Here is a 26416-nt window from a genome sequence, read left to right as displayed (position 1 = left end):
CCACCAGTGCTACCTGAGAAGCTCTTAATGAGGGATGCCAGAGATAGAACCTCCAACGTTCCCCATACAAATTCTACCACTGTGTTATGATTCATCCCCTTTGAGTTTGTCAAACTTGTAACTTTCAAACATGGTCCTTCCTCAGACAAAATACAGATAAGGGCCCTTGCCCCAGTAATAAAGTACATGTTTGTTACACAGAAGGTTCCATGCTCAATTTTATTTATTTTATTTTATTACATTCTAGGCCGCCTTTCCCACTGCAGGCTCAGAGTGGCTTGCAACATATAAAATCACAATTGAAAGCCCATGGAATTTAGAACAGTGCTCCGATGGTGATACTTCCAGAAAAATAAACACACCCTGGTCGATTCTGCACTTGCGTTATCGACCTAAGTTCGAGCTGCGTTCAACCTAAGTGCTCCGCACAACCACTGGGATCGACGTGGTTTTGTACCAGCTTCACCCCGTGTAAAGGTCAAATTTCCGACTCCAGTTGGGAACTACTACTTTTTCAGGGAACCACGCTCGAACTCAGCTCGATTCCAGGAAAGTGCAGTATCTCTGGTGCCAGGAGTCCCCCATTCAGCCAATCACAGCTGACTGTTTCGGGCATGCGTACAGCTGGCCAATCAAAAAACGCCACCTTCTTTTCCCTCCATTCCTGTGGCAGTTTTTTTAATAACGTGTGTGGTGATAGACGGAACATGGCCGTAGAACAGTAGCCAATCGGAACGGAGCGGCGAAGAGGCACAGGATGATTCCACTTTCCGAGCTGGGATCAAGCTGGTTGCAGTGGGGAACAACAATGGCTTCGACCTAGGTTAGTACCCTTCTCAGGGAACTGGGTCGAACCTATTTTACTCGTGTGCGGAATCGCCCCCTGTTGAAAGCAGCATGGAGGGGACAGAGAGGAGGGAGGCCCCCATAGATAATACCCCTATAGCTGCCTCGACCATAGGGTTAGTGCAACAGCTCCATCTTCCAGGCTCTGCAGAACTACATCAAATCCCACTGGGACCTGGTCTCATTAGACAGAGCGTTCCACAAGGCGAGGGCCAGGGCCAAAAAAGCCCTGTCTCTGGTCGAGGGCAGCCAGATCTCTTTCGGGCCAGGGATCGGCAGCAAGTTGTTATTAGCTGTACATAGTACCCATCGGGAGACATATAGGGAGAGGCAGTCCTACAGATAGTGGCCCCAGACCTTTTAGAACTTTGATGGTAAGCACCAGAACCTTGAATCTGATTTGGCATTCCACTCACAGCCAATGCAGCTAGCAAAGCACAGGTTGTGTATGCACACACCGTGGCATCTGAAATTTTGTACGAAGCTTCTGAAGCATACCCAAGGGTAGCTCTCCATAGAGTAAGTTGCAGTAATCTAGCCTGGAGATGATTGTTGCATGGATCACTTTAGCTAGATCAGTCTGAGATAGGTAAGGTGCTAACAATCTCATCTGGCAAAGGTGGTTGGCCGCGTTAGTGACTTAAGCCTCCATAGTTGAGAAATCACTCGAAACAACTGAGCCGGGTTAGAGCTAGGAGACGTGATGTTGGCCGCAAAAAATTATTTCGTGGTCCACTGCAGAGGTGTAGCTAGGTCAGAGTGTGCCCGGTGCACACGCTGACTCCCCCCCCCCCCCCCGCGGCAGCCCCCCCCCAGCGGCACCCCATTCCACTTACTTTTAGGAAAGGAGCAGGCCGAAGAAGCCTGCCTGCTTTTCCTGGGCCTGGTGGGAACTACATTTCCCAGGAGCCCCTGGGAAATGTAGTTCCCACCAGGCCCAGGCAACGCAGGCAGGCTTCTTCTCTGGGATGTTCCATTCCTAAAAGTAAGTGGGGGGTGCCGCGGAAGGGTGGGCGGAGGGGCACCATGGGGGGGAGCGCGGGGTGGGCCACAGGGATTTTTCCACCCCCCACATGACCAGAATCGGTGTGCCCAGTGCGTTGCGCACCCTCCCGTCCCCTGATGGCTTCGCCACTGGTCCACTGCCATCTATCACCTTTCATGAGCATCCCATAAGATGTTCTTACCACTTCATCATTAGTTCTCTGCTAAATTTGCTCTAGTTGTTTCAGCTGCTGCTTTTTCCTCCTCAGCTTCAAGGTGCGCCAGGGGCTGACTTGGGCCAGGACTGAAGAGAGCACTGGGTGCAATCTCATTAATGACTTTGGGGATCAGGCCATGCCAATCCGGTGTCAGCTCATTTAACAAGACGCTGGAAGGCCTCGGGTCCTGCAGAGCATTCTGGAAACCAGTCGGATCCACAAGTCTCTGTGGGCGAGCATAACTCACTGCCCAAACAGAGTGGGCCTGGAAAGCCAATAAGGGCTTTCAGAGCAAGATGATCCAACCTTGGCACAGCAGTTGTAACAACCAGACCCATATTTAACCCCAATTAAAAAATTAAATCCAGGGTGTGGGCTGCTTGGTGTGTGGGGCCTGGAACAAACTGGGAGAGTCCTAGGGCACTTTGACACATGCAGAATAATGCGCTTTCAATCCAATTTCACAATTGTTTGCAAGTGGATTTTGCTATTTTGCACATTAAAATCCAGCTGTAAAGTGCACTGAAAGTGGATTGAACCCTATACTTGTGTGCCTTTGAAACAAGAAGCCGGGTATTTTAATTTCGAGGTCGGTTCCATGACGTCTTTTTGCAAATTATCAAGATCTTGGCTAGGGTTTGTCTTAATAAAACAGGCATTCAGATAACTGTATTTTTAGAAAGTTGAATCATCCAAGATTGTATTTTGAAAGGTATGAAAGCCACAGCCTATCTCGATTGTAATGTCAGCAGGGGGACTTTAATTTAAAATGAGCTGGGGAGGCTTTTAAAACAACGTGCAAGTATTTCATTTAAAATCTTTATCAAATCCATTTCAGCTGAAGGAGGATGGGTATGCTGCTGTGCGTGCATTATCAAACACTGATAAAGCCTGATAAAACGATTATTATTTGCATCTCATTAAAACCAGAACTTTCCAGAGACCCCAAACTTTGACAAAGTCCAGCTAGCCGGCAGGCAGAGGGAGCTCCTTATTTGGGCAGTAACTCCCCCTGATGTCACTGCTTAAATAAGGAGCTCCCTCTGCCTCCCGGCTTCCCGCCCTTGGCTTATACCTGAGTCAATAAGTTTTCCCAGGTTTGGGCAGTAAAATTAGGTGTCTCGGCTTATACACGGGTCGGCTTATACACGAGTATATACGGTACTCTGAACAGCGTGAATGTCCAGTGTCTAATGGGGTAAAAATGTTTCCTTTGCTCCTGCAGGCCAGATGCTGTTCCGTTAGTGGATGCTTTTGACTTCTCTGATGCAAATTTGAATTCGGCCATTGGATGTTACGATGGTCATGCTTATGAGAGGCTTTTTGAATGGGCTAAAAAGTCACCAACCAACAACCAGGTGAGAACAGCATTTTAGATGCTCTTAAGGAAGGAACCACCCAATAGTGTTTTCATTTACTGGAACCTACCATCCCTGCATTGAAGCAGATCTGAGTATTCTTTGAGTAACGAGCAGAAAAACAAGCTATGCAGCAGTGGCGTAGGAGGTTAAGAGCTCGTGTATCTAATCTGGAGGAACCGGGTTTGATTCCCCGCTCTGCCGCCTGAGCTGTGGAGGCTTATCTGGGGAATTCAGATTAGCCTGTGCACTCCCACACATGCCAGCTGGGTGACCTTGGGCTAGTCACAGCTTCTCTGAGCTCTCTCAGCCCCACCTACCTCACAGGGTGTTTGTTGTGAGGGGGGAAGGGCAAGGAGATTGTAAGCCTCTTTGAGTCTCCTGCAGGAGAGAAAGGGGGGATATAAATCCAAACTCTTCTTCTTCTTCTTGAAGCAGGATTTGAGTTCTTGTTGACTGCTTCAGAGGATCCTCTGAAGATGCCAGCCACAGATGCAGGCGAAACATCAGGAGATACACGGCCATACAGCCTGGAAACCACACAGCACCCCATCGTGGAGGCTCTTTTTAGCCTGTGTCTGAGCAGAAAATGTCCTCTCGCTTGAAGAGAAGCTTAAAGGGATATGCTTTACCTTCAAGTCAATTTCCACGTGATGCCTCTGTTAAACGGGCAGGAGATATTTTTTTTCCCCTCCAGATTGTGAGCAACCCCAGTCTGGTCTAGGCAGGAATAGGAACACTACCAACATCACGTTCACCATTGATGGAGGTGTGGTTTGGGTGGCAAAATCCTGATCCAGCATGTTGGGCCTACAGCTGCACGTTTATGTTTCCCTCTAATAGATCGTGAAGTCCAGTTGCAGTGTGCATAGTCTGCTCTGGAATAACAAAACCCTTTTTCTCGTCTAATGCAATTACTACTGAAAGTGCAGACTGCACATGGTGAGTTAGATGATGCTAATAGAGGACAGAAACACATGGCCCCAGCTGCTGGACCAAATATTATTTTTCCCCTCCCAAAGCCCTTTGCTGACTTAACACACACACACACAAGGAATGCCCTTGCAGAAGCCGGTTTCCATTGGCGCATCCCTCCCGAGCTCGATAATGGCAAATGAGGGCTTTCAACATGTGCAGTTTGACATGAGGAAATACAGGCTTGGAAGCTCTTAAAGCTAGGACAGAAAAACTAGCTGCCTTGTTTTGTTCTGAGTTCAGAGACTTTCTAGCCATCACTGGATCTGATGTCCTCTTGCTTCTTGTCTCCCAGCAGGATAACCAGACCTTTGAGAAGTACTTGAAGCCGCTTTTCCGGAACGCCCTGTCGAAGTTATAGAAGACAGGAATGGAGCCGAGGGAGGTGCGTTTGCTGCCGCCATCGAAATAACAGCACTTAACCAGAACTACAACAAAGATGACGCAATAGGTGCTTGCCAGAAAAGCCCATCAAAATGACCGGACAGGCGAGAGGTGAAAGGCAGTCAAGCAGCTGGCACACAAGATAGGCTGTGTGTGTTCATCACGTAGATCACATTTTTATCTTAATCTTCACATAAGAAATTGGGGTTCAAAGACTGCAGTTGATGCTGAAGAATCCCTTAGACTGGTCTTTTTAGGTCCAAAGAAAAGGTTGCATATAAACACACGACGCTGCCTTATATTGTCAGACCGCTGATCAATATTGTCATCTGTGACTGGCAGCTGCTCTCCAGTGTCTCATGCAGAATCTGCTGCCTGATCCTTTTAACTGAAAATGCTGGGATCAGATGGCTCTGACATTGATTTCCTACATGTACGTAAAGCTGCCTTACGCAAATCAAACCATTGGTCTATCTATTCAGACTGGTGGCGGCTCTCCAGCGTCTCAGGTGGAAGACTTTGGAATCACCTCCTACCTGATCCTCTCAGCTGGAGGTTGAACCTAGGATCTTCGCTACAAATCCACAGCCTTCCCTCTCTCACAAACTGTTCCAGTGTAATGGCTGCTGATGGTTAAATTCACATACAAAAACTAACTGATAGAAAGACTAAGGATTTTTTGCACTTACATAAAACACATTTTGTGTTGGGCCATATAAATAAATCATCTACTCAAGTGCCTAAAAAAATAAGACTTTTTTTTAAAAAAACTGCAAGACGACGTTTAAAAAATAGTCAAAACCTTTATATGTCATTAGCTGGAATTAACTGGTTAATGCTGCTACATTCCTAAATCTCTCTCCAGTGGTTCTAATATAATTGCTGCTAATTGTTAAATTCACCCAACCCGACCGACACACAAAAGGACAGAAAGGAACCTAATGACCATCCAAGCCGGCCTGCACCACTCTGCATATTAACAGCCATATAGGTTAATTTGGCTTTGTAATGGTTTAGGAAGTAAATCGGCATTCGTCTGGCTCGAAAAAGGGGAGGGGGAGAAAAATATTATTCAGTAATACAGAGCATTGTGAAATGTCTCAGGACTGATGTCTGGAATCCCTTTCTCAGGTGTGGTATCTTGCATTCCTTAGAGGAAAAGTGAGCCAAAACTCGCTGGTGAAGTGTCTTGAACAGTTTATGCCTTAAATCTGAAAAGGCTGCTTCTAAGAAAAGTAGAGAACAGGCTGGAAGTGAGACGGGTATCAGGTTGAACTAGACCGGTGATGGCGAACCTATGGCACGGATGCCAGAGGTGGCACTCGGAGCCCTCTCTGTGGGCACGCACACACAGAGTTCATCATGTAGGGGGCGGAAAATCACACACACACACCCCACACACACACACACATCTAGGCTGGCCTTGGCCACTGAGTTCGACGTTCACACACCATGGTGAGCAGGGAGGACTTGGCTGGCGGGCCTGGTGCCTGTGCTCTGGGTGGCTGCTGCCCCGGGGGGGGGGGGGGGGGCAGAGGAGGCAGAGATGCTAGAGAGGCACAAAATGGTGCGCGCAGGACTTGCTGGAGGCTAGAGCAGGCTGGCCTTCTCGAGCCTGTGGGGCAGAGGAAGAGGGAGCCAACTGGTTTTTTCTAAACTAAAACCTCAGCATTCAGGTTAAATTGCCGGGTTGACACTTTGTGATAAATAAGTGGGGTTTGGGTTGCAGTTTGGGCACTCGGTCTCAAAAAGGTTCGCCATCACTGAACTACTCTGCTGTAAGCTAGGCTAAGGCAACCAAGTGATTTTCATAGTCAAGGAGTCAAACCAGGGCCTTCACTGTTCACTCTTAGAAAGTGTTTCAGTTCACAGCTACAAAGATTGAGGCTTTAAGAAATAAAATGCAGTCGTATGCAATTAAAAGTGCTGATATTGTGTGACTCAGCAGACAGCATCTTCCTGACATCTCCATGATCCTATTCACGTTGTCCCCAAATACACATGAATTTTATTGTGACCTTCCTGTTACCTCGGCCAGTTTCAAAATTCCAGCCATTAAAAGTTAATCACATCTCAATGGTTTATTTTTTTTTCCTGTTCTGAGAAACCACTTCGTTTCCATCCACTTATTTCCCCCACTCCTACTGTTCCCAGAAGAATAAATAAATCAAAATCTGGGAGGGAGACACATAGACGACTCTAAAAATACAAATCTTATTCCATATTTCATGTATTTTATTAGCTTCTTGGTGGCAAGCATTACACTTGAGAATAATATTGCACCAGGCATTAAAAAATAAACAGTTCTATGAGAGGGATATTTCTTTTTTGCATTCAATGTCCAATATAAATACTTCTAATTATTTTGTAGCTGCAGATTATATTTGGTTGCTTGATTTATAATGCATAGGGGGGAAAACAGTTGTCACTGTAAAACGCTGCACTTGGGGAAAAAAAACAGGGGCAGAGGTTTGTTGGTCACTAAATTATAATACTGATTTGATTACTCCCTTAGGAAAACTAGGTTAGTTTACATGATGGTAGTTCCTTCCTCTCCACTGAGCATTTAACAATCTGGGAATGGTCCAGAAGTGCCTCCTCCCCCATTCCCATTCATTTCAACACAGCTTGCACAGAGTGGTTTTTAAAGCACGAGATGAATGAAACACTTTTTAAAAACGGGATGTGAATTTGTTTTAGCACTTTACACTACTGTGCGGACAGCACAAAAGAAATGGCATTCTACTGTAATAATTCTGCGATATTTCCTCCTTTGTAACAAAGTTTCTTGACGCTTTGAGCAGGCACATGCATACGTTGACAAAAATAACAAGACAGGCCAGAACGTGTCAATTCTCCAGTCCACTAGACTCCGTAATAAATATCCATAACGAAAAAGGAAGCCTCCAACATTGCTTAAGATAAAGCCAGACTCCCACCACTGGCACACTGGATTGCATCCCATAATAGGTCAGCAGAAGGTGTTGATGCCAGCCAGCCCTCAAGCTTTCCGGTCTCCCCTGAAATTCTTTCAATTTCTGGGAAAGTTTATTCACTGGGTTGGTTGACCCATATGAACTTTGTGGGTCAGGAGGGCAAAAGGGACGAAATTACCCCATCCTGCCTCTTTGATAAGCATAGCTGACGAAAGAGGAAGTGATTTCAACCCTTCCTCCTCCCAGCTGCAGCTTCTCGACCCAAATAGCTATTATTTCACAGGTCCTGCAACTACAGGGACAATCTTTCCCAGGGTGAAAAGGATTGCTGGGGGGTGAGGGGATCCAGACAGAGGCACGAATCTGGATCCAGTGCAACGGTTGCCTTCAACTTCCAGAAGGAAGAGTCTTTCCTCCATCTTAAAATTGTTCAAGCAGAAGGGAACTATTGAACAGTACCCACAACTCTGAAAAATTGCTAGTTCCTGGAGAATAAACAGGGAAAGGGAGGGGTAGGGCAAGGTAAAGAAATCAGTCATCTGTTTTCCGTGCCAGTCTGCAGAAAGTCCAGTTGTGTTCGACTGTGTTTTCATTGGCTCGTTCGCTCATGTGGTGAACCCTCGTATTCCGGATGGTGAAGCCCTGCTTGGTGATGTACTCCATCAGATGAACTCGGAGGGAAACTTCTTGGTGGTAATCGCATGGCCCAAAAGTGAACGAAACCTGACAGTCTCTAGTGTCCATCATATGTTTGTTCCACTTTGTAAAGTGGTTGGAAATGCCTTCCAGCAAGGAATGGACCTTGGTGGTGATGGTCAGTTGGGTGATGATCACCGCCACTGGGTTGGAGTATTTTGACAGCTTGCGTGTGCTGGACAGCTCCACCACCTCCTCAAACATATCCATGGGATACAAAGGTTTGGGTTCATTAAGACATTGGATTAAGGGTTCAATCTGATAAAAATCTGCTTCTTTCCGAAGGAGGTCAAACTCTTTGAAGTCCAAAGGCAGAGTCAGCTCTGATGTCCGTAAAAAGTTAAGAACGTACCGGAAAAGCGGCCCATCCCGGTCAATGAAGTAATTGCCCTGAGAGTCTCTGGCTGTAGGGAAGTCACCCCTGAACATGGCCCCCAGCATCGAATCAGGGTATCTTGTGAGAGTGGTGAGAGATGTTGTGTACAAGTGTCCACCCACATTTAGAGTGACTGGATCAGTCATCTTGAGGAGGAGAAAAAAAACAGAAACAAAAAGAAGCTTCAGAACTTCAAAATGGTCTAAGTACAGGCTGCCAATCTTAAGTCTGTAAGCTGCCATTATTGCTGACAAAACAAACAAACAAAATCTTTCAACTGCATTTTCCCCACATGACTAAATAGGACATTATTTTTAAGAACACATGGGATATTTAGCTTTAGTTCACCGGGAGGCAAGTCTAACAGTAAGGGAGGATCAATTCAGTCTCAGCAGAATATGAATTCTGTCATTGTTCTGATACTGTCAGACCAACTTTGGCCGTTTCCCCACTTCAAAAAAAAAAAAAAAGCTATGGCAAACCGGTCTTGCTTGAACCGCTCCTTTTCAGCGCGAATTCGTGCACCCCACCACAGCTTGTGCCTTCCGAAAGCTTCGCTGTCTTCCGCGGCGTCAGAAATGCGGGTCTCTTTTCTGATTGGCTGGAGCCCCGCCGTGGCCTGATTGGACGGTAGCATCCACATCACTAGGAGCAGCGGCCCGCGCTCTACGAGGGTTTTTCCCAAAGACTCTCTTGCAAACAGGAGTGGGAATGACGCGCGCTAACGGGGTTGAAAAGCTCCAGAATCGGGGTGGCTGCGCTGCCACTGCTGCCGTCGTGAGGAGTGCAGCTGGACTGCGGGTTACGTGCTGTGAGTAGCCCTCATCAAACGGGGAGTGGGGAAACGGCCTTTATTCCTCCACCTTCCCCCCCCCCATTTCCCTTCCTTTGTGAGTCTTATCTTTTTTGGTTCCTAGTTAATGACAGCAGTGCCTGTCTTACCATTATTGACATGAGATGCTTTTGGAGACAACTATGAAAAGTGGAACATCATAAATACATGTTGTTTCTTTACATAACAACATTTATTAGCCTGCCTTTCTTCAATGCTGAATATAATAAACACATGAAGCAAAGTACTACCTAATCCACTTCATAAAAATACTGTCTTTGGCCCAATTTGAAGGCAACGTTGGTGAAATGTAAGAACTGGCCTGGGGGATTTGCGCACACTCAGTCTCTCGTTTAAAACTGGGCCAATATTATGCAGGCAACACCAGTAGAGAGCAGATATACAGCTCAGGCAAGTGTTGTTCTGATGTGATAATATTGCACTTGTAGCTGCTCTGCTGATAAAGAGGTTCGGTTTGAAAGAGACTCTGAAAGTGAGCAGCAGTGGCGTAGGAGGTTAAGAGCTCGTGTATCTAATCTGGAGGAACAGGGTTTGATTCTCCGCTCTACCGCCTGAGCTGTGGAGGCTTATCTAGGGAATTCAGATTAGCCTGTGCACTCCCACACATGCCAGCTGGGTGACCTTGGGCTAGTCACAGCTTTTCGGAGCTCTCTCAGCCCCACCCACCTCACAGGGTGTTTGTTGTGAGGGGAGAAGGACAAGGAGCCCCTTTGAGTCTCCTATAGGAAAGAAAGGGGGGATATAAATCCAAACTCTTCTTCTTTTGTCTTAACATGTCTTAAATCAGGCCTCCCTCTCTAACAGAACTGGGAAACATTAACACAGTCTTCTAATTAATTCTAAAACTGCTTCGTTAGTCCGAGTTGCAGTTTATTACAGATGACCAAGTGATACCCCATCGTCTCTGATTCATAGAAAACTGCCCACCTCTGGGTCTAGCTGACTCCAAAAGAGCAATTTCCTTCCAAGACTTATGCACAATTTTAACTCAGGCCATGTGCTGTAAGCAACAGGGGTGTAGCTAGGGTAAATGGAGCCCGGGGCAAAATCTGAGTTTTGCGCCCCCCCCCCCCATTTGGGCAGCATCCCTCCCCCACCACGACCAAACAACATTTTTTGCACCAGGTCATCTCAAAGTCACCATTGCATTATAGAACATGCCCCAACACACAAATCTGAACACACCCAGGGCTCCCTAGTTTAAGCAACATTGAAAGTGATGCTCTTTTTTGAAGGCGGGGATTCCACCCTGAAACAGCATCACTTTTAGTATTGTTTAAACCACAGAGCCCAGCTTCTCAAATCCACCTTAAGGGGATACTCTGGGCTCCCTAGTTTAAAAAATATTGAAAGTGATGCTGTTTCAGGGTAGATTCCCCACCCCAAACTGCATCATTTTCAATGTTGGTTATTGTGGGTTTTCTGGGCTGTGTGGCCGTGGTCTGGTGTATCTTGTTCCTAATGTTTCACCTGCATCTGTGGCTGGCATTTTCAGAGGTGTATCACAGAGAGAAGTCTATTATACACTGTGTCCAGCCTTCTCTTATAACAGACTTCTCTCTGTGATACACTTCTGAAGATGCCAGCCACAGATGCAGGCGAAATGTTAGGAACAAGATCTATCAGACCATGGCTACACAGCCTGTAAAACTCACAACTACCAGTTGAATCTGGTTTTTGAAAGCCTTCAACAATACTTTTAATGTTTTTTTTTAATCTAGGGAGCCCAGGTTCTCTCTTTAAATCCACCTCCTTTGGAGTGGATTTAAAGGGAGAATCTGGGGAAAATTTGAGGGTGCCTGTTAAGGGAGCAATGTTTAAGCTAACAGTACCAAACTTTTAGGCTATCTTCAGAAGACTCTCCTGATTAAACCACCCAGGTTTAGTGAAGTTTGATTCAGGAAGCCCAAAGTTATGGACCCTCAAAATGGTAGCCCCGTTTACTATTAGCTCCCATTGGAAATAATGGAGTATGGAGCACTGGGGTCCATAACTTTGACCCCTGAAATCAACCTTCACCAAACCTGGGTGGTATCAGCAGGAGACTATCCTTATGATACCACCTAGGTTTAGTGAAGTTTGATTCAGGGGATCCAAAGTTATGGACCCTCAAAATGGTAGCCCCGTTTACTATTAGCTCCCATTGGAAATAATGGAGTATGGGGTCACCCATTTTGGGGGTCCATAGCTTTGGACCCCCTGAACCAAACTGCACCAAACTTGGCTGGTATCATCAGGAGAGTCACCTGACAATAGTCTGAAAGTTTGGTGCTGCTAGCCTAAAAACTGCGCCCCCTGCAGGCCAAACATGGGAAAAACCCTGAAAAATAGAAAAAGCCACTAACGAACCTGCAATTTTTGCGCCCACCACAAGGTGGCGCCCGGGGCACTTGTCCCCGGATGTCCCCATGGTAGCTACGCCTCTGGTAAGCAATGAACGAAACATGAGACTACCTTCCCTACAGCCTCATGCAAGTGCCCCTTCCCCTTCTGCTTTGAGGGGGGGGAAAGGAATGAAGGCAAAATATTCAACTAATTCTTTAAATTATCTTGGGTCATTATGTATGTACCAGCAATAAAGCTTGTTGAGTGAAAAAACACAACGGGCTCTAGAAAACTTGTTTGCAAAGCTGGATCTGGACTTTCCAAAGCAGAGGGAGTAGGGTGCCGTTGAAGATGGGGAGAGTTCTCCCTATCAGTGCTCCCCACCTTCTGCAAAGCAGAGGCTGCAGTGTGCCCATTGCTTTTGTACAACAACTTTCACAACAGCACCCCCTCCTCTTTGGAAAGTGCCTGCGCGAAGACAGCAGTGTTCCCTACAACAGCAGCCTTTGCAAGAGCTGCTGGGAAATGTAATTCTTGCCCCTTCAGGAGAAGCTGGAACATGGGCTCTCCCGAATGGTCGAGGACTATACTTCCCAACAGCCCTCGCTTTGTCTGGTTCATCATCAGGAACACACTGCTCAATTATATAGTAAGATCGTACAATTTACTGCGAAAATCTCCGGTCAAGTCTTTCTGAATATATCTCCACAAATCAAGAAGAGAGACAGGAAATGTTTTCTAAACTTTAAAATAGCAACCCAGTGTTGCAGAATATCCATGACCTATACTGTATTAATCAAAATAAACTATAATAAAGGTAAAACCAACATAACATCTAGGGGAGCCTTGGTAGTGAAAGTCCCATCAAACTGCAGTCAACTTATGCCGATCCCATAGGGTGTTCAAGGCACAGTCAAACAAAGGTGTTTTGCCATTGCCTGCCTCTGGATTCGTTTGGTGGTCCCCCATTCAAGTACTAAGCAGGGCCAATCCTGTGTAGCTTCCAAGATCTTACAAAATTGAGCTAGCCTGGACCACTCAAGTCAAATCACTGGAACTTTCACAACCGGTTGCATTTCTTGTGGTTCAGAGACGACACAGTATGAATCGCTGGACACGCAAATTTCCTATCCCTAATTGATATGTGAAGTTAAGTAGCCTGGGTTTTTTCCGGCTATACCTCTCTAGATAATGAAATTTACCAAGTTTTCTTGAAATAGGAAAAACAGCATTCCCAGTAGGCCAGATATTTGGGGAAGGGGCAGAAAAAGATGCATTTATATACACGCACGCGCGCAAAACCCTTGGAGAAATTTACCAGGCTCCTAGAGTCTAAACCGGTATACTTACTATATATCCCCAGTCTCCATTATCCATCTGTTCGGATGCTTGATCAATGCAAGGCTGGATTTACTTGGAATTCTTTTGAAAGGCAGTGCAATTCACCACTTATTTCTCCCTGCAAAAGGAGGAGGGGAAAAAGGAGACAGCACTTACAAGAAGAAAAAGAAGAAACAAACAACAAGGAAAGCAATGTTTCCACTCATCAAAAAGCAGGCTTCCTGCCAAACGTCTGTGTCTTGAATTCAGCTACCAAGCAACTCGAGCCCAATCACTGACCAAAGAATACCTTCCCTCTGCTGACCTTCCTGCATCCTTTGCTGCTACCAGGAGGAGCTGTGCCTTGCAGGCAAAATGGTAATCGCTTTGCATGCGTTTCTAAGTGCAGTGCCGGCGTTAAACAAAAAGCAGTTGGTTCTCTGAAGATTATTTGTACCCAGAAGATGCTGCACAATTCTATGTGGCCAAAAGTAGGCAGTTCGGAAGGCCCATATTGTCAAACCATTAATCAATGGTACAGGTATGCCTCTGAATTAATGGGGGGAAACTGAATTGGATACTGACAAAACCCATGCACCCGCCCATGAAGGCAGACTCTCCCATGAGGTCTATCAGGGAGAGGGGGAAGCAAATCTACTCTCAGGAGTGGCTGTGATGTTACACTGGTGGACTTGCCCACCCTGGGGCACTTACCCCGGCAGGGGGGGAATCCCGCCGACGTGCAGTGGCTGCAGCCCCCCTCCCCCCAGCACTGAGACATCACCCTGAATGCTGCATCAGCACCCCCAAACCAGGGGTGGGCCAAGGGCGTGGGCAGGTAGGCCCTACTTTGGACTTAAGTTGCCGCTTTGGGCGGCATAAGTCCATTGAAACCCATAGAGGCTTCTCGTCAGTGGGGCTTTTTCGCTTTGCCTCTGGTGTGGATGGGGCTGTGAGTTTTGAAAACTGAAGCATGCTAAAACAATGAAAAATAAGCAAACTATTAGCCAGTGTTAGATTAAGATTGGAAAAGTCTTGGATTCAGGGCCTTCCTCTGTCATGATGTTCACAGGGTGATCTTGGGCCAGAGAAAGCAGGGCAATTTTTTTTTCTTTTCTGTGGAGTTTGGGAAGGCCAGAGTTAGATGAAGAGAGGCCCTGAGCTATTCCACTTGTGGGGGCCCTCTCCCAATCCCTTATCATCACAACTAGAGGAAGAGGGAAGAGTGTTTTAAAGCAGGATAAAGCCAAGGACGATGACAGGTGTTTAAAATTCCGCAGTTCACCATTCCTCTTCTAAAGGATGGACATGTTATTATTAATACCGTAGTGCTTGACAAAATGCATAAATGTCAAAACTTCATAAACATTTGTGGAATAAGCAGGAATGTAAACCTTGTAAACCTTGAGCTTACAAATTTTTGCTGCATGGAAAGTATTAATAAGATGATCATGACTACCTCACAATGACAGTGTGAGACTTTTAGATCCTACTTTTTGTCCTATTATAAACAGTCGGTTTTTAAAAAACATATTAGGAAATAAACTACAATCATCAAACACAATAAACTAAAAAAAGTTTTTTCTATCCTTCCTCATGGCAAAATCATCTAAAAGTTCATCAAAATTTGTTTGTCTAAGTTTTTCACTTTCAATGCACAGTATGCTCAGTATAGACAACCTCTCTTGAAACACTGTGGTCCTTAATTCATTTTTCATTCATCTGAGTTTTGAAAAAGAACTCTCTCCTAAGCAGTTGGTAACCATTAAGTTAAGAAATAGCCACAAGGTTGCTTCCACATTAGGGAAGGCCATCTGAATTTTTTCCTTGTATGTAATTTGATAAAGGTCTCTGTGAGACAGACAGTGCTCTTCGGTAAGCCTATGGCTTTGTCTCACACACAAGTGAAAGTGCAAAATTTCAGTAAGTTTCAGGTCAATGTCTTCTGGGTTTGCTTTCATCAGCAGTTCAACACCTTGCTGAATTCCTTACTTAGACGCTGCCAGATTAGAAAGAAAGGAAAACATTCGTGCAATATCACTGTACACAGTAGCTCTTCTTCTAAAACTGGCTTCAAGTGCATCTAGCATAGGAACGAAGGATTTAATCCTAAACTTATCTCTTGAAGAAAGTTCATCTAAGGCAGGGGTCTGCAACCTGTGGCTCCACAGATGTTCATGGACTACAATTTCCATCAGCCCCGCCACCATGGCCAATTGGCCATGGTGGCAGGGGCTGATGGGAATTGTAGTCCATGAACATCTGGAGAGCTGCAGGTTGCAGACCCCTGACTAAGGCATCAGGACCAGGTACACCTCCGTCATTTCATCGCCATTTCCTTACTTTTTGTGACAGTTTTGTAGTTAATATCTGGCAAGGCGGCTTTTGCTTGTTGCTCAAGCTCATCAAAATCTTCTCTAGTTTAATGTATTGTCGAAGGCTTTCATGGCCAGAATCACTGGGGTATTGTGTGGTTTCCGGGCTGTATGGTTGTGTTCTAGCAGCATTCACTCCTGACGTTTCGCCTGAATCTGTGGCTGGCATCTTCAGAGGATCTCTGAAGATTCCAGCCACAGATGCAGGCGAAACATCAGGAGAGAATGCTGCTAGAACACGGCCATACAGCCTGGAAACCACACAGCACCCTACTTCTCTAGTTTTGTTCTAAAAATCCTGAAGTGAATCAAACAAACTTGCATGAGTACTCAATAACAAACAATACTGATTTCTGAATGGCTTTGAGGACCCTGGGAACATGACCTAGCAGAAAGGTCCAAAATTGCAGAATAAACACAAATTCCAGTTCTTCCATTTTCTGCAAAAGATTGATAGCTTGAAGCCTGGCACCACCCTTCCCATTAACATCAGAGTACAAATAACTGAGGGCATCAGGGATAGCAGTGTAACTTTTCAAAACAGCTTCTGTGGCTTTTGCACGTGCCTCCCACGTAGTGTCTGATAAATATCTAGGCACTTCTGACTGAGGTTGCAAAAATGATTTTAGAACTGCCCATCTCTTTGTAGAGGATTTTAAAAAGATATAAATTTTATTGATAATGCCAAAACAGTTCTCTGCATCAAGGAAGCAGCAGTCAACAGCTGGACGGCCTACTAAATTTAAAGAGTGATCAGGTGCATAGAATAAGATAGAATAAAGCATGGAATACATGGAATAAAAAAAATACAGGCTAATTGCCAATTAATATAAACACCATCCCCTGTTCCAGCAATCAGTATAAGAAATTATCATACGTAGAATATTAATATGTAGTTTATAACAAGGTTAAAATCCTTCCGAGGAGAACTACCTACAGTTTCAGGCCGTCCAGTCAATTTGAGAAGATGGCACCTTTTCTTCCTTATATGAAATATCCTAACTCTTTAGCTCCCCTAGTGGACTTAGGGTTACACAAGGAAAATTACTGAAGGGTTGTTTAGCCGTATGTGTAAGAAAGCCCTAAGACAGTGCCAAAAATATTATACGCCTTGGCCAGAGGACCCCTAGATTTTCAGGTCCAGCCTGCCAAGCCAAACAAGCAGTTTTATCAAAAGGGAATGTACTATAATAAGTACAGAACAGAAGCAGCACAATCTAGGGTTGATTCCAGGGGCGTAGCTGGGCCAAACTGCGCCCGGTGCGCATTCTAATTTTCCACCCCCATGGCCCCCCCGCGGCGCCCCCCCTTCCTCCACTTACCTTAGTTCCTTTCCTTTTTCAGAACTTTTTCAGGCGTGATAGGAACTATACTTCCCAGGAGACCTTGTGAGCCCCAAGGTCTCCTGGGAACTGTAGTTCCTCAGGCCGTTTTTACTGCAAACAGGCCTTTTGCAGCCTGAAAAAGTTCTGAAAAAAGAAAGGAACTAAGGTAAGTGTGGGAAGGGGGGTGCAGCGGGGGGGGCGGGGAAAGGGGAGGGGCCTGGGGATGATTTTCCGTGCTCCCCAGGAGTGCGCCCAGTGCACAGCGCACACACACCCCGCCCGCCCCCTTGTAGCTTCACGACTGGTTGATTCTAACCAGCACTTCACTACTAAAGCCTATCATGGGTGCAGGTTTGTAACTTGGGGATGCTGCTGGACCTAGGCCTCCTGTTGAACAACAGGTGGCAGTGGTGGCCTGGGGTGCCTCTGACCAGTTTTGACTGCTAAACCAGCTGCAGTTGTTCCTGAACAGGAAAGATCTTAACACTATAGCAGTGGTGGCAAACCTTTGGCACTCCAGATGTTGTGGACTACAATTCCCATCAGCCCCTGCCAGCATGGTCAATTGGCCATGCTGGCAGGGGCTGATGGGAATTGCAGTCCATAACATCTGGAGTGCCAAAGGTTCGCCACCACGACACTATAGTGTATGCCCTGGTAATAGCTAGAACAAATTTCTGCCAAGCACTCTATGTGGGGCTGTCCTTGAAGACTGTTTGGAAACCAGTTACAGAATGTTGCAAAATGCTAACTGGAGTGAGTTGTATCAACCATATCACTCCCGTCTAGTTCCAACTACGCTGGTTATCTATTTGCTTCCAGACCAGGGATCTTCAAACTATGGCCCTCCAGATGTTCATAGACTACAATTCCCATGAGCCCTACCACTTGGCCATGCTGGCAGGGGCTGATGGGAATTGTAGTCCATGAACATCTGGAGGGCCATAGTTTGAAGACCCCTGTTCCAGACCCAACTCAAGGTCCTGGTGCTGACCTTTAGTTCTCTACATGGCTTGAGGACAGCACCCCAAAAGGAACACTAACATGTATTATATGTACCTACCCAATCATTCTGGTCATACTCAGAGGCCTGATTTGGGGACTCCCATCATCTAAGACTAGATTGGCAGAAACTTCAGAAACAGCCTTCTCTTTGAAAGGAAGAGAAATAAGCAATGGACACCACGCCCATTTGGGGTCTCTCTCTCTCTAATGTCCACTACAGTTAATAATCCTTAAGCACCAGAAGTGGGGCGAAATCACCACTGTTGCTGGGGTGGGGGTGTCAAAGAGATTTGACATCTTCCCATCTTGTCCACTGCAAAAGAGGCCGCATTCAATCACAAAGCTGCTGTGGAGCACCAGAATGAATAATTAATTACTGCAATCAGCTCAGGAAAGCCTCCCCCCAACCCCTTTACACACACACGCACCTTGAAAGGCACATACAATCTATGCCTCATTGATTGAGTTTCCAAGATTGCTAGCAGTGCAGAAATCTGGTTAGAAAATGCCAGCCAGAAGCACAGTAATACACTGCAGCAGAGTATTGCAGGAGCAGCAGTGGCGTAGTGGTTAAGAGTAGGTGTACTCTAATCGGAGGAACAGGGCTTGATTCCCCGCTCTGCCGCTTGAGCTGTGGAGGCTTATCTGGGGAATTCAGATTAGCCTGGGCACTCCCACACATGCCAGCTGGGTGACCTTGGGCTAGTCACAGTTCTTCGGAGCTCTCTCAGCCCCATCTACCTCACAGGGTGTTTGTTGTGAGGGGGGAAGGGAAAGGAGATTGTAAGCCCCTTTGAGTCTCCTACAGAAGAGAAAGGGGGGGATATAAATCCAACTCTTCTTCTTTACTGCACACCACATGCAATAGGATGCCACCCAGTTTTTAAACAATTCAGCAGCCAACTCAGTTTCACAGCATTAGCTTAGAAATTCTATGGCTCATTCCGCACATGCAGAATAATGCACTTTCAAACTGCTTTCAGTGCTCTTTGAAGCTGTGCGGAATGGCAAAATCCACTTGGAAACAGTTGTGAAAGTGGTTTGAAAACGCATTTCTTTGCGTGTGCGGAAGGGGCCTAAGTCTGGTTTTCAAGAGGGAGGGCCATAAACCCTCAGCGACTGCAGGACATGTGCCCTGAGTTAGTACTTGGATAGGGGATCACTAAGCAAATGCAGGGTTGCTATGGAGTGGCAGACAATGGCCTGTTCATCCCTCCCCTTCAAAACCCTATGGGTTGCCACAATTTGCCTGCAACTTAACAGGTCAACAAAACTCTGCAACTTGACGCCAACAAAATTTGTGCCCAAATGCTGTGGAACGTCAGAGGATACATTCCTCCTAAACAAAACAGAGGAGCAGAACATTCAGCATAATCACAGCGAGAGGTCACTTCCAAGGGCTGAAAGCCAGGGACAGAGAAAGCAGGGCAGAAAGGGACAAGAATTTGTCACAGAACACAAAAGTAAAATATGCACCACAAATGTAGTTGTAAAGATTGTTGGAGCCTCAAAAATATGCCACTGGCGCTTAAGATGGGACATCCTTCCCCCATTCCAACACAAGTCTGACATCTCTATAAAGTTTGTGCTAGATTCTGAACATTGGATTCTGGAACCTAAGAATCCGATTATTCTTTTCCTAGCCTTCCTCATAATAGTATTCTCCCTCCCTTCTTCTCCACCATCTACCCACACTTTCTCTTTACCTTCTCAAATGTCGACTGAAAGTTCCTATAGAGATATAAAAGATACTCTGTTATTTCCAGAAAATTATCCTCACTTTGATTTGAAGACAAGAGAGCCCTCAACGGGGCAGATACCTGCCAAACTCCACTACTTGTAAACTGTACATAAAAATCAAGGGATTGATAAAGTTGAATTTAAACTGGAATGGGTTGTTTTAAGCTTAAAGTAATCGGCTTTGAATCAGCTTGGAGAAAGGCAGTGTATGAATGGAGGGAACAAAAACAGCCTTATTAGCCAGTCTGCCCATACATCTCTCTCTCTCTCTCTCTCTCTCTCTCTCTCTCTCTCTCTCTCTCTCTCTCTCTCTCTCTCTCGCTCGCTCTCGCTCTCGCTCTCTCTCTCTCTCTCTCTCTCACTCTCTCTCTTCCTCACAATTTTCTGTCCCACCAAAGGAAGAGACAGCAAACTCATTCTCAGATTTTAAAAGAAAACAAACATTCCTGCCCAACAGAAGGGTGAAAATGCTTAATTCATCACGAGAACAACTAGATATCAGTGTGGTATTGCAGTTGCAGGACCGAACAAGAATCTGGAAGATTTGGTTTCGAAATGCTCTTCTGGCGAGAACCTGTTGACCATGCACACTCTCTGCCTCCTACCTCATAGGGTCGTTGTGAGGGTAAAATGGGCAGGGGAGAATCCTGCACCCTGGGCTTTTGAGAAGGGTTGTGGGGATTTTAAAAATGCACTAGACAGATATTTCCAATTCTAACAGTCCTCAGTGCTGCAAAATTGAAGGAGTTCCAAACTGTTACGTTGGTACCTAAGAACACTGGCCCCAATCCAGTTAACATTAATTATGGCTTGAAAGTAATGGGATTTCCATTAGACACAGCTACTTGGTACCTGGCTTCTACGGGACTTGGTCTAGTTGGTTCAGGGCCAGGGACATTCCTGTAGACAACTAACACCTACACATTTGAAGCTGGTTTTTTATAATGCAACTTTTATGCAAGGAATTTAGAACGTTTTTGTTGCCTTTTTAATAAACTCAAAAGTTTCGTTCTGTGCAATTACTTCAGTCAAGGCCTATTGGGGTAACTATTCAGCACTGCTCTGTTCAAATATTAAAACAACGAATTGGGAACCTAACACCTATAATTACAAGGGGAGGGGACAGAAACATGGGTAATTGAAACTCCTAAAATGGCATTCTTCTAACTTAACTGTGCAATTTGAAGCAACTTTATTGAAGTCTATTCAATGGGATTCATTTCTAATAGACCAGGAAAGCATTCTTAGATTGTGCTGTAACTATATTGAACAGCGCAATTCTAAACTTTTTGGGTCAACTGAGGTCAGTGGGCTTAGAAAGGTATAACTCTCTTTAATATTGCACTATAACTGTTCTCAAATATCCATAGAATTTTCTAAGCGCTCTGGCTGATGTTGGCTTCTAGAAATACAAACATTTTATGCTACGCTGAATAGGATGTCATTGTTAAAATTGGGAGTGAATTTATGCTCTAGACCTCCCAAGATGATAGCTCTAGAGCTCTCAAAATTACATCTGTGTAGTTTTATTAGTAAAGGATCAGCCTGAGCAAATGTCATTAGAGGATTCATATGGCACCTGCATCATCTCTTGAGAAAACAAATTGTCCAAGCCTGAAAATTTGACTGGATGGCAAACTTACCAGGCAAATTAGGGCAAAAAAGGTTCCAGGAGGTACCTTTGCGTCAAGTCAAGCCACTGGCTTCGAAACTCAAGGGTAAGGTTTCCAATATAATTTTGACAAGGGATGCCAAGAACTGAACTTGGAATCTTCTGTGTACTAAGTATGCCATCTACTGCGGTGCTACAACCAGAGGTGGGATCCAGCAGGTTGTAAGGAATTCCATAGAAGCAGAAATAAAAGGCTTTTTGGGTGTAAAAGACCGTTTATTCAGACATCCTAGAAAGCTCACGTACACGCAGTGGCAGGAATAAGATCTCCCGCCAGAAGCACAGGTTATAACTCTGTCCATCCCATCCCCCCTCCCGGATTCCCATGGGAACGGAGGTCTCATCTCCCTCGCAGAGATAAGGTCTCCGCCGGAGGAGCTGGCCCATCGCCTGGGCTGTGGAATGTAGTCAAGGCCAGGCGGCTGACCCGCTCATCAACACCATTGAATCCTTTACACTCTGCCTCCCTTAAAAAAGACCCCTCCCCCAGCCAGCGGAAAGGCGCGGTGGAAAGGAAATGAGAGGGCGAAGGCCAATATTTTCGGAAATAAACCCATTGATGTATAAATTCCAGAGGAATACCCCACCCAAGAAGGGACTTTGGAATATTGCAAGCCGCTTGGCGTATTAAAGCGAGTCCAGGGATAGGCGTCAATTTAAAATGCTTGGTATTACTGGCCATCAATAATAGTTACGGTGGGGGTCTCTCCGGGCGGGTCGTGCCAGTGCATCGGAAACGTAGCAGGGAGCCTCCTTGAGTAAACTGGAATGGAAGACAGGATGGATACATTACTAAGAGAGAGTTAAGGGCAAATCCAATCGGGCAGTGACATCATATACACCACTTTAGTAATCTGGAAAAGCGTCCCACGAATCTTTTGCCTAGTTTCGAAAAATTTTACAAAATGCACGTCTCTGAGATTTTTTGGTAGAACCTGCAAATACACCCAGTACGTTTCCACACGTAGAGGGAAATCCGAAGCGGTTGCTTTCATCCGCTTTGCAAAGCTTTTGGGAGTCTTTAGCCTGTTGTAAGGCAGTCTGGACCATATTTCCACACCCTCGAGCCAGAGATGAAATCCCACTGCTACGAAACTCCGGAGGATCCAATGCTCCGCGAGAGTAGCCGCGGCAACGGCGGGAAGGGGAGCCGACCGGACATACAATTTCGAAGCGGGGAAGTTTTTTTTGTACTGCCATGAACCCGCATTTTCATTATAGTACTCCTGGGTAAAACGGAATTAGCTCAGCACTTCCAATTGTTCTTGGTGGTAGTTGGTGTATTTCAACGTGAGAATACTGCTCTACTGGGTTCTGTTCGCTTCTCTCCGACTCACCTCTGCCACTTTGAAGGCGTGGTAGGGCGGCAACCGCCGGGGCGGCCCCTAACAACCCTAGAAAAGCTTTCCAGAACTTTGAAATGAATTGGGGTCAGCGGTTCGGATAGGACCACCCTAACGGGCATGGAGTGTAGATCGGGTAAAATGATGCTGAAATGAACAGGACGGCCGCTTAACTTAGGAGCGAGGAGGATGGAAGCACATGGGATGAAAATGGGCTTGTTTAGAAAATAAGTCCACCACCACCCATTAAAGACCGTGGTTGCCATGACTTTCTGGCAAATCTGCTTAATACAAAATCCATGGAGATGATCTTCCCATGTGGGCGTGGAGGCCACCGGGAGAGGTTTCAACAGACCATGGGGTTTTCCCGGAACGCTCTTGGCTTCTGCGCAAACAGAGCAACCTTTAAATATCATCGCCTTCAATGTCTCTTGAGCAGGACGCTAAGTGGCCACCAGGAACGTGGACGGCAATGGGCCAAAATGCAGAGTTTTTTTAGAAAGCCAGAAATGTCAATGTCAGCCGAGCGGGCATCATGGCAGGCCTCGGCAGAACCTGCTTTACGTGAGGTGGGGAGGCACGCACTCAACAATCCTCACGCCGCACAAACGCCATTCTCCAAACGCAATTTGGGAGTCACCTTCCTACCGGGCCAGAGGCTCGCTGCAAGAGCCCCACGCCTCCTCGGAAGGTTCCTGGTAGGGAAAGCGGAGAGACCAGGCTGTTGGAATGGGTGGAGAAGGAGGAGTGGATGTCTGAGATCGGGTGGACAGCCAGCCCCAAGTGGGAGGGGGGGAGGAGAACAGTGCTTGCTGAATGTCCCGGGGAGAAGCAGCTCCACCCCCCTCCCCGGGTAGGCGCGAGAGCGCATCAGCCAGTTTATTGGTTTTTCCGGGGAAAAATGGTTACCGTGAAAGAGAAACGCAGAAAAGAAATGCGGCCCAACGAAGTTCGTTTCATGGACATCCTTGGGGGGGGGTGGAGAGGCTGCCAAGGGTGTGATCCCACCAAACTTGAAAGGGGTGTTTAGCCCCTCTCCAGCCGGAGATGGCGCCAAGTGGAGAAGTGCTACTTTGATGGCCGTAGTCTCTTTATCCCCTACCAGTCCAGTTAGAGTTCAGCAATCGGAGAATTTCTTTGATCTAAGCTCGCTGCCGAACCAGCCTATCATCTTTATTTCTCTGCAATTAGGCTGCTCCAAGCGCTTTGGTCCGAAGTGCAATCTGTGAACCGCAAACGGGAGATCTGGGCCAGGGAAGCAGGATAGGTCTGGTAAAGCAGATTTTAAAAGCTTGAAAGGCTGGGTCTGACATTCTTCAGACCAGGAAAGGGGGGCCCCGGGCTTGGCAGTCAGTGGATCTTTACCCTTAGTGCGTAAGAGGTCTGTGAGTCGGAGAGTCAGTTCAGCGAATTGGGGTATAAAGTCGCGATAGAAATTAGCAAAACCTAGAAAAAAGATTGGGAGTCTCTTTTCGGCTGGTAGGGGCAGCCATTGGGAGTGACTGCATCAATCTTAGCAGGATCCATTTTAGTGCCCTCGAGGCGAGATCCGTAAACCCAAATAGTCAATAGAGAGTTTGCAGTGGAAACAGCATTTGGAAAGTTTGGCAAAGAGGGAGTTAGTGTTGAGGAAACGCTTTCAATACGCTTCAGAACCAATGCTTCATGCTGTATCTCTCCATGGTTTTGTGAATAAATTAAAAGCGTCATCTAAGTACACCCACTACTCAGCCTTGTACAATAAATCATGGAGGAACTTCGTTGATAAAGGGCCATAAAACAAGGGCCAACTTGCACTTAACCCGAATGGCATTATTAAGTAATTCAAAGCTGTCCAAACTTTGTGTTAAATGATAGATCAAAGAAGTGTTTCATAGCCCTTCAGCAATTCTGACTCTATGGTAGAAAGCTTCTCTCAAGTCCAACTTAGTAAAAGATCGTACCCCTTGCCCAATCGTCCTAAAAGATCCCTTGATTAATGGCAAAGGGTATTTATTGGACTAGGGAGACTGCATTGAGTCCTCGGTAATCTGTGCAGAGCCGTAAAGAGACCCATCTTTCTTTTACAAACAATACAGGGAGCAGTATGGAAGGTGTTGTTTGGTAGCCCGGCCATTATGGAACCAGCGGGCGAGGTTCTTGTCCAAGAAGGCACGAAGTTCGCTTCTCCCCATTACTGGAGACTCATCGAGTAGATTCTCCCACGCTTTGGGCAGTTAAGCCCTATGGCTGTGGCTAATACGATTTTTGCAGTCAGTGTCTCTATGGGGGGTGTGGCAACTGATCGCATTCTTGCTCCTGGAAATACTCTGGCTGAAATCTTGCCGTACGCCGGATTGGAATGCCCGGTAGAATGCGGGAACATATCGCTGGATATGAAACTTTCAGGGGGGGGGTGTGTCAGGAGAAGCCAAGTTTTCCCCCCAGTTCATGTGTGTTGTTCACACCATGGGGAGGGGTCAGTGAATTCTAAGATCCTTTCTTCAGGGTAAAGAGGAATTTTGGTTCATGCAACAACAACCATGGCAATACGCCCAGAACTATGGAGTGTTTGGCCACTGAGCGCCAGAATGAAACTCCAATTTTCTCCCAAATGGTCGGCGCGAAATGCGGAGGAGAACCGGTTACGCGTTTTGAACGCTGGGCAGCGGTCCGCTTACGCTCCCGAGGTGACTGTCGTCCATTTGGGTGAATGGTACAATGGAGGCTTAGCCAGGGGGGACTTGGTTATTCCTAGACCTACAACCACTCCTCCGCCACCTGGGGCGCGTGATAAGCAATGGGAGCAGCCAAGATCCACAAGGCGCTGGTACCTATAATAATACCGAGTATCGCTTTAGCCGGGTTGGCCGAGAAGCGCTTGGATTATGGGAGGTGCTGCAGCTTCACTCACCAGCGTCTGGAGTCGAACCCATGTCCATGCCAGGGCTGGAAGAAAGACAAACAAGCTGCTTCCCTCTCCTCTGGGTTGCCTTCGGATAACGCCTGCCGCCTAGACCTTGAAAGCCTGTTAAGGGCGGCTCCGGATTTGCGATGGTGGCTTAGCAGATGGGATCGCCAGCGGCGAGGCGGGTTGGCTTCTGTTTCTTTCGGGCAGTTAGCCGGCCGAGATGACCTGGTCCTCCGCAGTAGGAAGACACAGTACAATCCCAGTCGGCGACGGCAGCTCGGAGAGTGGTCTCGGTGAGGCGGCGGCTGGGCTTGGCAGTTTACCGTCGAGTGGCGGGTTTTGGGCGTGGGCGGCCTCCGGCACGAAATGCGTACTCCAAACGAGACGCCACCTGGGATCCCAATTGATCCAATCAGCAATAGTGCGGGGGACCGAATTAAAAACACGCGTTTCGCGCAGCTTCTGCGTCAACAGCATCCGAGGAAGTATTCACATTTCATGCGCTCAGGAAGACCCATAATTCCAGCAGGAGGGAGTCGGGGCGGCCGCATGCGTAAAGATTCGCCGGCGCAAAATTCTGCAAACGAAGGCCGGTTGCCTTTGCTTGGAATAGATTTGATGAAGTGCGGATAAGCTTCATTTCCAGCACCCGGGGATCTTGGAAGGCGAGCCCTTAAGGCTTTCTGGAGGAACAGCGGGCACCGTCACCGAGTATCATTCCCATCTTGCAGAGTTCAAAAGTGTGTGAGTCACCGAAAACCAGTCGGCTTGCCGCCCCATCCAGGACTGGAGCGA

The 26416-nt window shown here is 46.6% G+C and overlaps 2 protein-coding genes across 5 annotated transcripts in view; one reads left to right on the top strand and one right to left on the bottom strand.

Moving 5' to 3' along the window:
- The window catches only part of LOC125429067 (peroxisomal acyl-coenzyme A oxidase 2-like), a 39061-nt gene extending 33190 nt beyond the window's left edge, over nt 1-5871 (top strand). For 3 of the 4 annotated variants that reach the window (XM_048489836.1, XM_048489834.1, XM_048489833.1), the window contains 2 exons: nt 3274-3406; nt 4677-5871. In XM_048489836.1, the coding sequence (XP_048345793.1) occupies nt 3274-3406; nt 4677-4742 (199 nt within the window). In that variant the 3' untranslated portion in view covers nt 4743-5871. The remainder of the gene's footprint in view (nt 1-3273; nt 3407-4676) is intronic. The other variant, XM_048489837.1, reaches the window with a different exon arrangement.
- Nucleotides 5872-6979: 1108 nt separating this feature from the next.
- The window catches only part of KCTD6 (potassium channel tetramerization domain containing 6), a 30526-nt gene continuing 11089 nt past the window's right edge, over nt 6980-26416 (bottom strand). The window contains exons 2-3 of the mRNA XM_048489839.1: nt 13302-13410; nt 6980-8919 (exon numbers count right to left, since the gene is read on the bottom strand). Of these exons, the coding sequence (XP_048345796.1) occupies nt 8233-8919; nt 13302-13328 (714 nt within the window). The 5' untranslated portion in view covers nt 13329-13410 and the 3' untranslated portion in view covers nt 6980-8232. The remainder of the gene's footprint in view (nt 8920-13301; nt 13411-26416) is intronic.

This window comes from Sphaerodactylus townsendi, linkage group LG03 (assembly GCF_021028975.2).
Source record: "Sphaerodactylus townsendi isolate TG3544 linkage group LG03, MPM_Stown_v2.3, whole genome shotgun sequence".
Classification (NCBI taxonomy): domain Eukaryota; kingdom Metazoa; phylum Chordata; class Lepidosauria; order Squamata; family Sphaerodactylidae; genus Sphaerodactylus; species Sphaerodactylus townsendi.
Note: the sequence above shows the minus strand (reverse complement) of the source record. Positions and strands in the feature narration are given on the sequence as shown.